This window comes from Thamnophis sirtalis, unplaced genomic scaffold (genome assembly GCF_051295495.1).
Source record: "Thamnophis sirtalis isolate CommonGarterSnake01/CBP01778 unplaced genomic scaffold, rThaSir2_p1.2 scaffold_6, whole genome shotgun sequence".
NCBI classification, from domain to species: Eukaryota; Metazoa; Chordata; class Lepidosauria; order Squamata; family Natricidae; genus Thamnophis; species Thamnophis sirtalis.
Window position 1 is genome coordinate 109,703,788 of NW_028261386.1, and position 15,550 is coordinate 109,719,337.

Sequence of the window (15,550 nt, forward strand, 5' to 3'; positions counted from 1 at the left end):
AAAAACCAAACGCTGTGATTTGTGTATGAGAGAGGGGGGAGGGAGAAAATAGGATCAACACAACATTTTCAGCCCCTTTAAGGACTGAAACTGGTTAAGTAGGGATCTTGTATTCTCCCTTCACACAGAACCATTTTGTAAAGAAAGACCAAGGATAAAAATATTCAAGGGCAGGAAACAAGGAGATACAGTATATAGCCATTGACTGAAAAGGAAAAAAGAGGCTCAATTTATTTACATAAATTGCAAGAATTCTAGATATTTTCATATGAAAAACTTTTTTTCATATACATGGCTTCTAAAATTTCAGTAATAAATCTACTTATCTAACCTTCTCTGTCTACTTGAAATGTAGAGTGGAGAGATTTAATTGCCACACTTAATTTGAAACCTTGGCAGCCTTAAACCACAATTTACAAACTTAAATGAATGGGTTTATCTATTGGGCACACTTAACATGCATTCATGTTTTCAGACACTGTGCTAAACCAAGGCCAAATAAACTGCAATAATCCATTCTAATCCATTCAATTTTGTCCATTTAGGATGGATAAAGACAATGGCATCAGATACTACCTTTTAAGCAAATGCCTTGGGGCCCTTCAGAATGAGAATTCCTGAAGTGATAATACACACATCTGTCTTTATATCAACCTATTTTGAGGAGGTTAATGTTTCTCTTTGCTTTTTATGAAACTTCTCATTTCCTTATCAATGAGATCTTTTCTTTCACTGCTGAATATCATCCTTGATTCAAGTTTTCCATTGTATATAAAGGAGAGGGGGGACTTTCTCCCACACATTCAACTGCATGGATAGCAGATTGTGCACAATTTTCATGGGATTCTTGTTAAAACCATTTAAAAGCTTAAACTTAATTCAGAAGATTCAATGACTAAACTGTTGTATTGTATTATTTATGTTCTCCAATTCTACTAATTATATGTCACAGCCAATGTTGGTCATTTTTCTTCTTTTTGATTCAAGCCCTACCTAAGGGCTTTGAGATTGCAAAAACAGCATCTAATTGTGTATGAGATATCCCCATAGAGTCTTTGTTTGTAGTTGGGCTGTTTTAAGTTGTTCCATATTTAAGCAGTCCAAATTCTTTTTTAAGGAAATCTGTGTTGGATTGTACCTAATGCTCCAATAACTATTGGTACATTGTCAACTTATTCAAATGCTTCCAATCTGTTATTTGCAAATATCAATATTTTATAATGCTTTCTGTTCCTTTCTTCCATGAGGCTGCATCAATAAACCAAACATGGTTTTTCACAATGACAATAATGTTTGGTGTGTGATGTCTCAGGTGTCAAGCAGTCTGAAATTTAAAATCTCTTTTCTTAACCTGTCAATTAATTTAATATAATTTCAGGTTTTCAGTAATTATTATTGATAAGTATTGATATCCATGTTTTTGTGAATTCCAATGCAGTACCCGTTCAACTTGTTCATGCCCTTTTTTAATATAATCTATGAAATGCTGTGATTTTACTTTCATCTGCTTATTATATGGTCAATCGTTTCATTCCTAACTCAGCACAATTGGTATTAACTGTCCAAATTGAGATTTTCTCCTTTTGCTTTGATGGTATTTGTGTGTAGTGCTTGTTCTTGGACTGAAAAAAAAACCCCACACGTTTCCTCCATTTCCCTTTTTAATGTACCTTTCTTAAACCACCACCTTCTTCTGATGTTGACTGATTTCCTTTAAGTGTATTTAAAATATGGGATGCTTTGGTTTTCCAATTTTCTAATCTCATTTCAAGCTATTATTTTTTATAGTCATGCTTATATGCCATATCTTCAAAGTGGACATCCTTTCTGAGATTATTTTAATACTTTTCCCTTCTGTTGATGCAATCATTAAGATCTTGTTTTTTCCTTTACATTTTTTGCAAACCTGTAAATGTCCTTACCCATTAGCCTTTTTTGAAAAATATAATCTATGCTACAAAGGTCTAGGTCTAGGACATCATTCATACTCATTAATTTTCTGGCTACCCAGTCAAGATTATCAAGGTTTATCTGTGCAGTCCGCTACTCCAGCAGTATCTCAAATTATTGACAAGTCCAATGAGTGAATGGTTATGAGTGTATTGTTACTAATTACTAGACTACTATAACACTACAACTACAGTATGCTATTAGAATTCTATTATGATTATTCCTTGCCTTTTGTCGATTCTGCCAACACATGTTCTTCAAGCAAAATGCCTTTCTTCTTCTTTAGCAACCTCTTAAGCTCTTGAAAATTTAGCTTGTAAAAGGCTGGGCGAACTAGAGATTAATCCCTGACTTCCACTGGTGTCTACTACTTCTTACTGGGTAGGCACGATCCAGCTTCCCTCTGTTGCCTGTTGGGACCTAAGAAGCCTAACTTCTCTGTTGTGGTGCTTGCCTTATGGAGCAAGCTCTCCCACCTGAGAGACAGAAAATCCTGATCCTGTTGACTTTCAGGAAAATGATGAAGACCTGGTTTTGTTTTAACCAGGCTGTTATTACAGCTGGCCTGGGATTATTGATGAATATACATGAGTTTTATCAGAGCCTCAATGTTTTAAATGGTCTTTTTTATTTTTAGTGTACTGTGTTTTCATTCTGTTTACTGCCCAGAGTTTCTTCAGGTAAATGGGTGCCTAGAGGTTTGTAAAATACAAATACTAAAATAAAATATCCTCTACTGAATTTTAGTTCTGTCCATAAATGCAAAGTGTCATTGTAATCATAAACATTTCATTATAACACGAGTCCCCAACCCCTGGGCCGCGGCCCATTTGGAATTGGGCCACGTGAATGGCTGGCTGGAATGCATGTGTACAGGCGTGCAGCTCAACCTGTGTGAACAGTAGGCTGGCAGGCACTTGTATGTGTGCGTGCCAGCCCACCACTCACGCAAGTCAAGCTGCATGCGTGCACGCCACCTTACTGCTCATGCCAGCCAAAGGGGCTTACACTAGGGGAACGACTCACACAGCCCAGTTTCCCTCTACCCCTCCCCAGCTGGGCCACCAAGCCACAGAGGTTGGGGACTGTTGCATTATAGTGATTGGAATGCAACTGATCCAACAGGATGAATGGTGAGATCCTGAGAATTCTAGATGGCCAGGAACTTCCAATCCTGCAAAATTATCTCTGATTCCATTGCCATTTTAAAAAATACACAATATAGAGTACCAAAAGTCAGCCCTCCATACACAATTGCACCCTTTTAATTATTTTGTTTTCCTCAGAAAAAACTATACTTAGGAATGTTCAAAGGCTCTGCATCACATGAGTAAGGAAGTGTTTAGAAAAATTTGGCAAACAATTTGAACACTTAATTTAATTTATGTACTAAATTGCCTGTGGGGCCAATTTTTGGTACACACAGGATAGGTATATTATTCATATTATTACAATTATTTCACTGTATTTCTTTTTAAAAAACAGCTATATCTAGATGCTTTATCATCAAGATTCAAACAAATACACTTACTATGAGATACTGTAAAAATGAACAACTCATCATTTTATTTAGACAAGGAACCCTAATTATATTCAAGTTCATGGATTACTTGTTTGTTATTTGTAGGTTAGGCTCTCTCTGCTTTGAGAGTTTCCACAATTGTTAAATGAATTATAAGGATTAAAAGAGCAGAATATTTAAGCATAAATCAAATTAATGTTCACAAACTTGAGAGATTATTAATGCAGAGAAGTTAAAACCATGGGAACAATAATTAAAATATAAATTTTCTCTACTTTTTTAGGACTGAGAAACAAATATAATTATATAATACACAACTAATAAAACAATCAGTTTTCATTAAAAGAAGGACACCATGCAATAATGAGCTTTTGTAAATAATTACTAATTGTGTTGCCCTTGAAGTTACTGCAAAGGTTACTCAAAACATACTCTACTGAGCAACTAAATAATAATACCCCCAGAATCAATATTCTTATACTTTGTAAAAATGGATTGAAAACCATTATTTATTGGTAGTGTATTTTACAGTTCCTTCTATTGAGCACCCTGGTCATGTGGGAAAAGTAACAATTAAAGTCCTTTACAAGATAACACTGTTATACTTACAACTGTTTGAAAGTTCTGTCCTCATTTATATTTAAGCTTACTCTAACATAAATTGCTTTTAGCCAATCTCATTTCTAGAAAAAGAAGCATTGCCTTTTTTCTGTATTCCTATTACTGTAGCTTATAGTTTAGGTCTCCTCCAGATTCCATCTGCCAGCCAATGTTGGCTGGTGACTCCCCGGGGGAGAGCCTTCTCTGTTGCAGCTCCAGCCCTCTGGAATGACCTCCCCGTGGAGATCCGGACCCTCCCGGCCTTCCGCAAAGCCACCAAGTCCTGGTTGCTCCAGCAGGCCGGGGGGGCTTGTGAAATATCCAGCCCCACGGTAACTGTGAATGTTGTGTATTTTAAAGTGTTGTTTTGTTTATTTATCCCCTTACCTTGTTTATTGTAAGATGCCCGGAGTCCTTCGGGAGTGGGCGGCATACAAGACCAATAAACTCAACTCAAACTCAAACTTTTATAGCTAGGCAACTTTGCAAAGATTTACACTCTATCTGGATATAAAAACATATCTAATAATTATGTTGTCCTGTCTTTTCTGTTCATAGTGAATTCATGCTAAGAAGAAGCTCCAGGCAAGGAGCTTCAGGCTATTCTTTGACTAAATCTCTTGGCTAAGTATCGTTCATTTGCCAAAACATGGAATATAGATCAACTGATTCTGCACCAAATCATCAAAATTCTCATTTATTACAATAAAATCTGATGTCATAAATCACATTACTCCAAAGAAATGTATGCATGTGATAGTCAGTTTCATGTACACTGATTTATGCTGCTTCAGACCATGATAATGAAGTGAGAATGTATAATGAAATCATTCATAAATTCTGCACCTACACACTTCCTGTTCATAAAATCCAAACACTATTTTATCAGAATACATGTATGGATTAAAAACATTTTATTTAAAAAAAAACACTGCATTTTTTTAACCTGGAATCTTTTTCCTTCATCTTTGGAATTTCCTCCAAATTCCACATTCAAGGGCAGCTGTAATTTCAAATTAGCATGAGCGTTTCAGTGCCATGAGTCTGTAAGAAGACTTATCAATGTCCTTGACATGGGTTGCTGTTCCAAGTGAAACAAAATGAAGATAGTATTGCAGTTTCTTTTGGAGGTATGAGATGTGATTTCCTTATTGAAGGCAATTTCCACCTTATCATTGTACCCCAGAGTCTCATATTTCTCTCCTTTTACTGATGGCAGTGAGGATGTGATGGCTCAGTGGTTAAAACACTGTGCCAGTGGTGGGATTCAAATAATTTAACAACCAGTTCTCTGCCCTAATGATTTCTTCCAATAACCAGTTCACCAAACTGCTCACCTGAAGTGGTGTGAACTGGCTGAATCCCACCATTGTACTGTGCTTGCCAGCTGAAACAACACTGTTGCACCACTCCCAAATAGTCAAATTAAGTTGGTCCACCCAATGCTGGGACAGTCCATCCTGTAAAGTAATGTTTCTCATCATCAATAATTCTAGTTGTATGGAGTTCAACTTCCAGAATCCCCAGCTAGCATGCTTGCTGGAGAATTCTGATATTATGAGATATCAAGTTGTTGAGGTTGAAAAACACTGCCTGAAAGGAATACTTCGTACACTCATAAGAGTGAGGAGTAGCTGGAGTACTGTTTTTTTGTATTCCTTCATAAGACTAAGATGAAACTGCCATACCTAAAGATGAAAAAGCATGTAAGCAGAGTGGATAAAAGTCAGGAAAAGCTCTCTTAGGGGAAGTAATTAAGAAGGAACCAATTTGAGGATGTGAGTAAGTATGATTTTGGTGTGGCTATTTTCCAGGATGGTAAGTGTATGAGTGAATGACCATAAGTCAAATCTGGGAGCATGTGTGTAATACTGAGATTTTTATTTTATTTTTTATGTAGTCATGAGCAGTTCTTAAGGCCATCTCTGTTACAGATTTAATGGATTTCTGAAGATTTGGAGGATAAAAATGTAGGATATATAGGGCAGATAAAAGTTCATTATGATATTTAGATTCTACCTAAAACCTTAACAGATGTACAGTAAACGGCAGATGTAAGCAAAAAAAAGAGCAAGTAATCATTATGCAAATTAAAGTGATATTATGTTTTTTATATTATGCACAGTTGTTGAAATTGAAATCTAGCTTCAAAACTTTTAATGCCTACAAAGCACTCTTTAGAATGGAGCTGATCTCCGCCTTTCAGCTTAGAGAAGATTAATTCATGTAGCTAGGGTTTTTGTTGTTGTTGTTTATTTTAGAAATTTGAGAAGAAAGCTGCATGTCGTTTATTATTTCTTAAACTTTTCTTAAAAACATTAAAATGTAGTAAGAGCTCAAGCCTTGCCTTTAAAAACGTTTTTTAATTATTTTGCAGAATGCAGATTGTGATGAGTTGATCAGCAGTTTTAAAGACTATATATAGATCTCAGTTTCCTAGATTTTTTTTTTAAAAAAATACGATTTTCACAAGTAACATACAGTGGATTGCCCATTTTCATTGACAAGAGAGTATAACTGAAATACAATATTTCTTATGGTCTAGATTGGGGAAAAAATCACACCTTGCCAATTTTCTTTTCTTTTACAAAAAATAATATTTTTGATTAAAGATAAAGATTAAAAACTAACACAAAGTAAGAAAAATATAAAAAAAGAAAAAAGTCCAGAGGGAAAAAAATGTAAAAATGAAAAAAATAGTAAAAAAAGAAAAGATATATAAAGAAATAAATTATTTTCCTTTCCATCATGAAAAATACAATTTCAGTAACTTATCACCTTCTGCAATACTACAACATAGGATCTTTTCTTCATATCTCATGTATTTATAAATAAATATTAAATAAATATTTAAATAGATTAATATTCCCACAAATGGTCCTGAAGAATTTATTTATTTATTTCAGAAATTTCTGTATTTTTTAAAATCTATTCCAAATGGAAAATTTACTAGCCCTGACAATGGCCATGAGGATTTTATGAAGAATTTAAAGAAATTTTAATACCTAATTTTTATTTTTATGCAATGCTTTGCATGAAAGAAATCAGTTATCAATAGGTTTTGAGACAGTGGAGGGAGAAAAAAAATAGAAAGCTTTTGCTTTTAAGCTAAAAAAATGAGAGTAATTAAGAGGCTTCTATATAGATCTCAGAAACAATACAGTTAGGATATATCAAATTTGTTAATATATTATCAAGAAGCAAGGTTAGGATTTATGATTTATTATGGAAGATTCTTCCAAGGAATGGATTCAAATTGAAACTATGTTAAAATCAAATAACTTTATAACAGTGTTTTTTTTAATCCAAAACATTTTTTCTAGGATAAAATAGTTTGAAAATGTTTTTACTAAAACAATGCTTCAAATTTGGAAGAATAAATGCATAGTTTTGATAAAGGATGTTTCTCCTTTAACTTCTTTGTTAATAATTTTAGACCAGGATTAGACTTTGACACAAATTAAATTTTTGAAAATATGAAATCTTTATGGACTAAATGATTTTTATAGTAACACTGCATTTATCACTTAATGAATGGCTTTTTTGCAGCAATTTAAATCCTTTATGGGCAATAGAAATATTAGATCTTTGGCAATTACAGTCTTACAATTTTGGGAATTTAATATTTCATTATTTAGAATAACCAAAAGGAAAAATCTCAAATTTGTATGGGTTATTATTGCAATCAGAAATAGGAGAACCATCATATGGATTAAAGGAAGCTTGGGATACTGTAATCACATACAGCCTACAAGCAATTAGAGAAATTCAGTAGATTCATTTCAGCTTTAATGCAAGGATCACAATGGAAGATTATATATACTGTAGTTGGCATTAGACTTGAGGTAGATCAACACATATGTATCAAAATTATTCTTCCTAATGCTGAAGAAGTTGTCCAAACAATGATCAGTTTTTTATTTCTGATTTTAAAAAAAAATCATAGATAATGTTCAAATTTAATTATGTTATTTATTTCATAGTTGCCCATCTTAAAAGAAACTCTGGGTGGTTCCCAATCAAAGTAATGAAATTTCAAAACCAGGAACCACAGTTTTCATTGAATTTGATTGGATTTTTATGATTTACCTTAATGGCAATAGTTTATAATTTGGTGTATTCTTTATATAAGGTAAGTTTTCACTAGTAAAGTACTGTACCTCTTTGTTTACATTGTAGTGATATTTTTTTCATATTTTCTATGTTTTTTTCTTTCTTTGTAAGCATCTAGGATTTCTGTTAATCAAGGTACCTGATATTTGCTTGAAAATAAAAAAAAGTTCTGAAAAAATAAAGAAAAATAAAGAAAAATATCTTATCTATAAACAAATTCTTAAAACCTTATCATTCTGTTCTAATCAGCAAAAGTCCGTTAAAAGTTATCAGAAATAAAACACACTCACACACACAAACCTTAATCAAACGAACCAATTTGTCACTTAGGTGAGCTGGGTAGTATAGGAATGTAATGAATATATAAATAAATACAGTAAATTTTATACTTTTTATTTTATTTTTAAAACAGTAACATCACTTTCTCTACAATAAAAAATCTCTGCTTCCCCCTTCTAATTGTTTTGTATAGAAACAAATCTTTGAAACCTTGTCATTCAGCCAAAAATCCAATAAGAGTTACCAGAAACAGTAATGTATATATTTTAACCTTGATCATATAAAGCTCATATATTCCTTCCCTTTGATCTTTAATCCCTTTAAATGGTTCCCAGAACTTGATTTCTTTTCATTTTCTCTTCATATCTTCCCAGAAAGTTCTTCAAAATTTTAACACATCTCCTTTGTAAATCCAAAATAAGTAAGCCATTCTTCTGGTTTATTATTTGCATATTTCTGTTAATTATTAAAACATTAGTCAGTTTCATTTGCATGTCCAGTGTAGCATCTTTTTCCATATCATTTTTGTAATCTGTCGTTTTTAAAATCCACATCTGAATAAGCCTTGGGCTCTATCTTGTTCAGTAAAACTTGCTCCTCTTCTGTAGCCATTTTTAAATCCAGTTTTATGAATGCAGACAATTTTAAGAGTAATTTTTGAGTACATTGTTCCCAAATGTCCTTGAATTCTTCCAAAGTTATTTTGTTCCTTTCTGTATTAATGCAGCTCTTCTCCTTCAATTATTAGTTATTGGTTTCCTCTAGTATCCATTCAAAGTCCCATTTTATCATGGTTTTTTTTCCCTAATCAGCAGAATTTTCCCATGCGAAGGTTTTTCACACTTAATTTCAAAATCTTCATGTTTTATAGAATTTAAACCACTCACAGGAAGGATTCTTGTAATTAATCTCAAACCTCATTTCATATTCCCATAATCCATTTATAACTTTCCAGGATCAACATTCTGAACACCCTTTTGCTGTTTATTCAGAAATAAGATTTTTTTCTTGAAGTCCTCAAACTTGCATAAAAATGTCTTTCACTAAGGATTGAAGGAGACTCACCCAGGGTAATGAAATTTTCTATTCTGAAGATTCCTAATATTCTAAAAGCAGCTAACATGCACTTTCCAGAGAAGCGATTAAGAGAAGAAGTAAGCAAACCAGTCTCTTTTTGAAGATGCCCATTGTGGCTTTGGCATTGATGGTAATCCATTGTCTTCCAGATATCTAAACCTACCAGAGATCACTGTCTTATGGTCTCCTTCCAAGAAACAGGTTTTTTGAACAATTGTAAGCAATCCAAGCAGCGATAGGTTTCACATTTTGTTACCAGTGGTTCGCCACGGGCACTCACTTTGTGTGCACGTGTGCCCCTTCCGTACATGCAGCCAGCCTCCCATGAAGGTGCTTTGCTCACAGATGCACCTTCCGCACATGCACCTGTCCTCAAAAATGTGGCTAAATAGGACAGCAAAGAGCAGGGGAAGGTGGGCACAATTTCTGCTACTGGTTTGGACTAACAGCTGAATATCACCTCTGAATATAAGTCTTCTCCTTATACAGAGAGGAATTCTGAGAAGCCAGTTCATTCACTGGCTCGTCAGTCCATAGCAGTCATCAACTCTATTCTCAGCAGAACTATCTTTCCTTCACTAATGATTTCCTGGAAGTCACAGTCCAATTTTTAAGTACGGTTTTCTAATCAGATGATGCACTGAAGTGTATCTAACAATAAGGTGCATTTGAGAATAAAATACAGATAAAATGTGAATCTGATGAAAAATGTGTACAAAAATATGTCTTTGAAGGAGTATAGAAAGCATATTTTATAAAAAAAACACAAAATTAATGTTTTGTGTACAGACTCATGTTGAAATAACATGAATACATATTAATGGACAGGTACAAAACTGATTTGGGTGGGAATTAGAGAGTTAAATTCATTCCTATTTGGGCCTCACTTCAAGGATTTTTTAAATTGACATGCCAAAGCATATTACTTATATTTCTTCAATTCATTTGCATCTTGATTGACATGCATTTATGTTTTGATAAAACATCTGCAATGTGAGACTTTAGTGTTAATGCATATAGATTTAAAGTTGGTCCATGTGTCTGATGTTTATGTGTGCACACATGCATATATGCAGTGGTGGGATTCAGCCAGTTCGCACCACTTCGGGAGAACCAGTTGTTAAATTTCTGAGCAGTTTGTTGAACTGGTTGTTGGAAAAAATCATTCGGGCAGAGAACTGGTTGTTAAATTATTTGAATCCCACCACTGCATATATGTGTACATCACTGTTTCACATATATATATATATATATATATATATATATATATATATATATATATATATATATATATATATATATATATATATATATATATATATATATATATATATATATATATATATATATATATGTAATACCATGCACAAAACTAGATGTAAAAGAGGAGAAGCAAAACTAATTTTAGACTGCACATTTCATCTGGGGATAATTTCAATATCTTAAGTTTAATAACTTATTTTTCAGACTCAGAAGCTAGCTACATACATGAGATTGTTTGTAAAAAAAACATACATGTTTTCTTTCATTGTCATAAAATATATGAGTAAATCCTTTCAATGTAATTAATTAAGCAGTTTCCCTTAAAAAAAAATAAAGTACCTCTTTACTTTGGGCAAATCATGATAAATTAAATGTGGTCCATTTATAGCAGAATGATACAACTATTACTTGGCTAAAGTCAGGCCTTGGTCTTTGAGTTGCTAGAGAAGAAAACTATATCTGAATTAATTTTGATTATAATTAAATTAAAATTAAATACACACACAATTATTACTATCCAGTCACGTTTGTAAAATCTCTCTCCCTCTCTCTGTTTCTCTCCTTTCTCTCCTCACATTTAAAACCACATTGTAGTGACAGCTTCTGGAGATCATACCATTCACACATTTTGTGTGCCTGTGTGCCACATGAAGCAATTAGTTCTCAGACAATGTACCTCTCTCTAATGGGAAACATTTATGTGGCAGGAGCCACTGCTCAGTGCAAAAAGACATATTTCACATGCTGAATCTCTCAACACAATTTGAGGAATTCATTCCCCTGCTCCTCCCTGAGCAAAACCCTAGCCACATTGACATAAATATGCTACATTCACATTGTTTCTGTGAAAAAAATAGTCTACATCTAAATTTAGTTAGCATTAACTTCAAGAGAAGAAGCCATCCAATTAGAAGAATTATACAACATTATTTTTAATTGATTGATTGATTTCATGCCTACAAGTCAATGTTGACGCTTGAAAACTGCCTGGACAAATCCCTGCAGGTTTTTTTTTTTTTTTTTAAAGATTTCAGAAGTGGTTTATCCTGGCTTTCTTCCCAAGGCTGAGAAAGGACCAAAAATCGGCTAGTAAGTTTCATGCCATTGATTTAAAGTCAAAACTGGTTGTTATTCAATGTTGATTTTAGTAAAAAACAAGGACATTGCACCTGAATTATGGTAGACAACAGCTAATATTTGTTTTCATGGAGTTTCATCATGATATTACATTTAAACAAAAGCAGGCATTTTTTAGGATAAGGATAACTTCTTCAGTGAATATCCTATGGATATTTGTGATGAGAATTTGAATTTTAGCTCAAAGTTCTGCCTCACTAATCCTCAATGAGGGAAACTAAGATGAAGGGGGAGAAGGACGATTTAAGGTCCTTCTGTCAAGAATTTCGATACTCTACTTATGTGATTCCTTTAGAACAGTGTTTCCCAACCTTGGCCACTTGAAGATGTCCGGACTTCAACTCCCAGAATTCCCCAGCCAGCGAATGCTGGCTGGGGAATTCTGGGAGTTGAAGTCCGGATATCTTCAAGTGGCCAAGGTTGGGAAACACTGCTTTAGAACACAAGCTGTATCTACAAAACCATAAACAAGAATAGTTAATTCATGAATGACCATCCAATTGATCACTCACCATAAAGATTTGCAAAATGCTTGTTAGGGATAGTATTTTTGTTGTTGACAACATCTGGTGTTGAAAATATCAGAATGGAATACAGATACTGTACAAAAGTACAGACAAATCTGTTGATGAACAAAATACCATACACTTTTCCTTCTCTGCAGAGCCAAAATTCTTGAAATATATCTTCAGATCTTATGCACATCACTGATATAGCTAGTTCCCCCTGATAGTAAGATCTCATTTTCAGAGACTTGATGAATAGTGTTGAATAGACACTCATTAAAAATAAAATAGCATAACAGATAAAGACCCTTTGTTATAACTATAGTTTATTGCTCCCATAACAGGGGCTTAGGTGGTTAACATGAAATAAAAAATGCTCATAAATCAAACTATTTAATATTATTAATTATTTATATTGCACCTCAGACTACAGAGCAGTTTTTAACTGTGCAGGTTTGTGCCATGCTCAGATCTATAAATTGTTTATAACAATCTGTTTCCTCTAAAGCATTTATACTACAATGTTAATATAAGATACAATGTGTAAGCTTTACTGATTAAAAAAATGAAGATTTGGCCAAAGGGGTCTTTCTAAAAAATTCAGTATCTATGAGTATGGGTGAGTGTGTGTGTGTGTGCGTGTGTGCGTGTGTGTGTGTGCGCACGCGCACGTGCATGTGCATGTTTGTCTCTGTGTTGTATTACCCAGAAATGTTCCAAAAAATTATAACATCAATGATATGAGTTACTTTCCTACATCACCCTCAACCTAGAAGAGATCTCCAGATACATTAATCCAAGAACACAAAGTAAACCCATTTTCAGGTTACTGTCAGCCCTGGATGCCATCTTTTGGATCTTTTTTGGATCTTCAGGACTGCCACACTTAGTCTGGGAGAAACTGGGAGGGGGGGTTGCATGGAGTTGGTAGAAGTATTTAGCTTAGTATCTCCACAATTAACTTGAGAACTTTTTCAAGCCAAATAGAACTCCATGGGTGGAACTTGGTTTCCATGGGCAGAGATAGTTCTTCAATTACATTTGTATTTAACACAGAGAGTTGTGTCAATGGCAGTACATAGCCAATGGAGAAGTGTGTGTCCATGTTGGAACTCCTTTTGTGACTGAATATTTTGAAATTCCCTGCCTGATCCTCACTCTCAATACAATGGATAAGTATGTCAGAACCTGTTTGCTTTATAAAAACAAATTGCAGGTTTAAAATTATAAATCTTTCAATAAAATGTAAACAACTAGGTTTACAAGGTGGTTTATAAAAGAGATACTACTGAAGGTACTACAAATTCTCTCTGATTTGTTTTTCAGCTGAAATAGCAAAAGATAGCTCTCATGAAATTTTCATATGTTTTTCTTCAGTCAAGATGCCTAGATAAACATGTTTATGGTGAAACATTCTCTCTCCTTTTCTCTCTGGATGAAGATTAAATATACGGAACAGCACACTTAACTGATAGCTTTATGTGCAGAAGGAATGTATGTAAAATCTTTTAATATTAAAGCTTGCAACATCTCATTGTATTTTCAGGCAAACTAATCACATGCACTAAGCTGTAATTCTTAGGTTAGTTAAAGGATTATACATATTGCATTAAAAGCATCCACATATGTAAGTACCAGAGTTGTGCTTACCTGTGCTGTCATCATAAACCACTGTGACAGTTTTCCACTTGAAGAATTGCACAAGGTCAAGGATGGCACGACTGAGTGAAGAAAAATCTGGATAAAGGCTGACATAAAATGAGTCTTTGTTGTCTGAAACCTGATGCTTCCAGCGGGTCTGTATATGTGGAACCCCCAGTGCATTGCAGATGGATTGCACTGCATTTGCTGAAGAGCTATGGGAAGGGCCAAAGATAGCTGCTACTCCCAATGAGAGCTGGTCACAAGCTGAAAAAAAGATAAATACAATTCATATTACACAAAGAATAAGGGCTAATGTTTAAACTCTTTTCAGGGGGAAGGGAGGGAGGGAGGGAGGGAGGGAGGGAGGGAGGAAGGAAGGAAGGAAGGCTGGCATGCATGCATGCATGCATGCATGCTATATTTACTTATCATCTAATTCATGATCAGAGAGCCAAGGTTAAGACATCAAACTAGAAATTCTGCCTTATGCATAAATCCAGTTGGGCAACCTTGGGCCATTCAATCTCTCCCAGTCTTAGGGAGGAGGCAATAGCAAATCACTTCTGATTTTTTTTTATCAAGAACCCTGCAGAGATTTGCCCAGGCAGTTACTAGGAGTCAAAACTGACTAGAAGGCACTGAATGAAAAATGTAGTGTCCAGCCACATAGGTTCATACAGAGCTATTAATTATTATGATTCCATGCCACTGAGTCATTGTCAACCCATTGAGACTAGTTAGATAGATTCCCTAGATAGATAGATAATAATCTGACCCTAGCATCATTCTTCAGTTCTTCCAATGAGGCACTTATTGTATTATAATGCTCCATTTTGCTCCTGGTTATCTGCAAAAATCTAAATAACCACTAGGTATAGGATTCCAGAATTACACATTCAAATCTCCAAGGTAAAGGTTCCCATCACACATATGTGCTGATCTGGGATGGTGTGTTGATTGGACCATGTGATGGACATGTGGGTGCAGGGGAAGAAACTGATTAGTGGTGCTTATCTCTGTTTCAAAGCTGAAGAGCCAGCGCTGTCGAAAGACATCTCCATGATCATGTGGCTGACATGGCTAAATGCTGAAGGCATATGGAACTCTGTTACCTTTTCATAAAGATGGTCGCTATTTTTCTACTTGCATTTTTACATGCTTTCAAACTGCTACGTTGGCAGAAGCTGGGACAAGTAACGGGAGCTCACTTTTGTGAGGCACTAGGGATTTGAACCACCAAACTGCTGACCTTTCTGATCAACAAGCTCAGTGTCTTAGCACCTGAGCCACTGCATCCTTTGAAATCTCCAAAGGAGTAGCCATATTGTGAATCATGTTTTTTGCTGTTGTCTGCTATCTGTATTTTTGCAGGTAATAATAGATTTGATAGCCAGGGGCTTGTAGGCTGTAATGTTGCACCATTTATGAGAAAAGAGACTTCTGTTAGCATGGCTGGAGG

The 15,550-nt window shown here is 34.5% G+C and overlaps 1 protein-coding gene across 3 annotated transcripts in view; it reads right to left on the reverse strand.

Moving 5' to 3' along the window:
- GRIK2 (glutamate ionotropic receptor kainate type subunit 2) overlaps window positions 1-15,550 on the reverse strand; it is a 513,484-nt gene that overhangs the window by 281,407 nt on the left and 216,527 nt on the right. For all 3 annotated transcript variants that reach the window (XM_087718717.1, XM_087718715.1, XM_087718716.1), the window contains one exon: window positions 14,098-14,355. In XM_087718717.1, coding sequence (XP_087574843.1) covers window positions 14,098-14,355 — 258 coding nt within the window. The remainder of the gene's footprint in view (window positions 1-14,097; window positions 14,356-15,550) is intronic.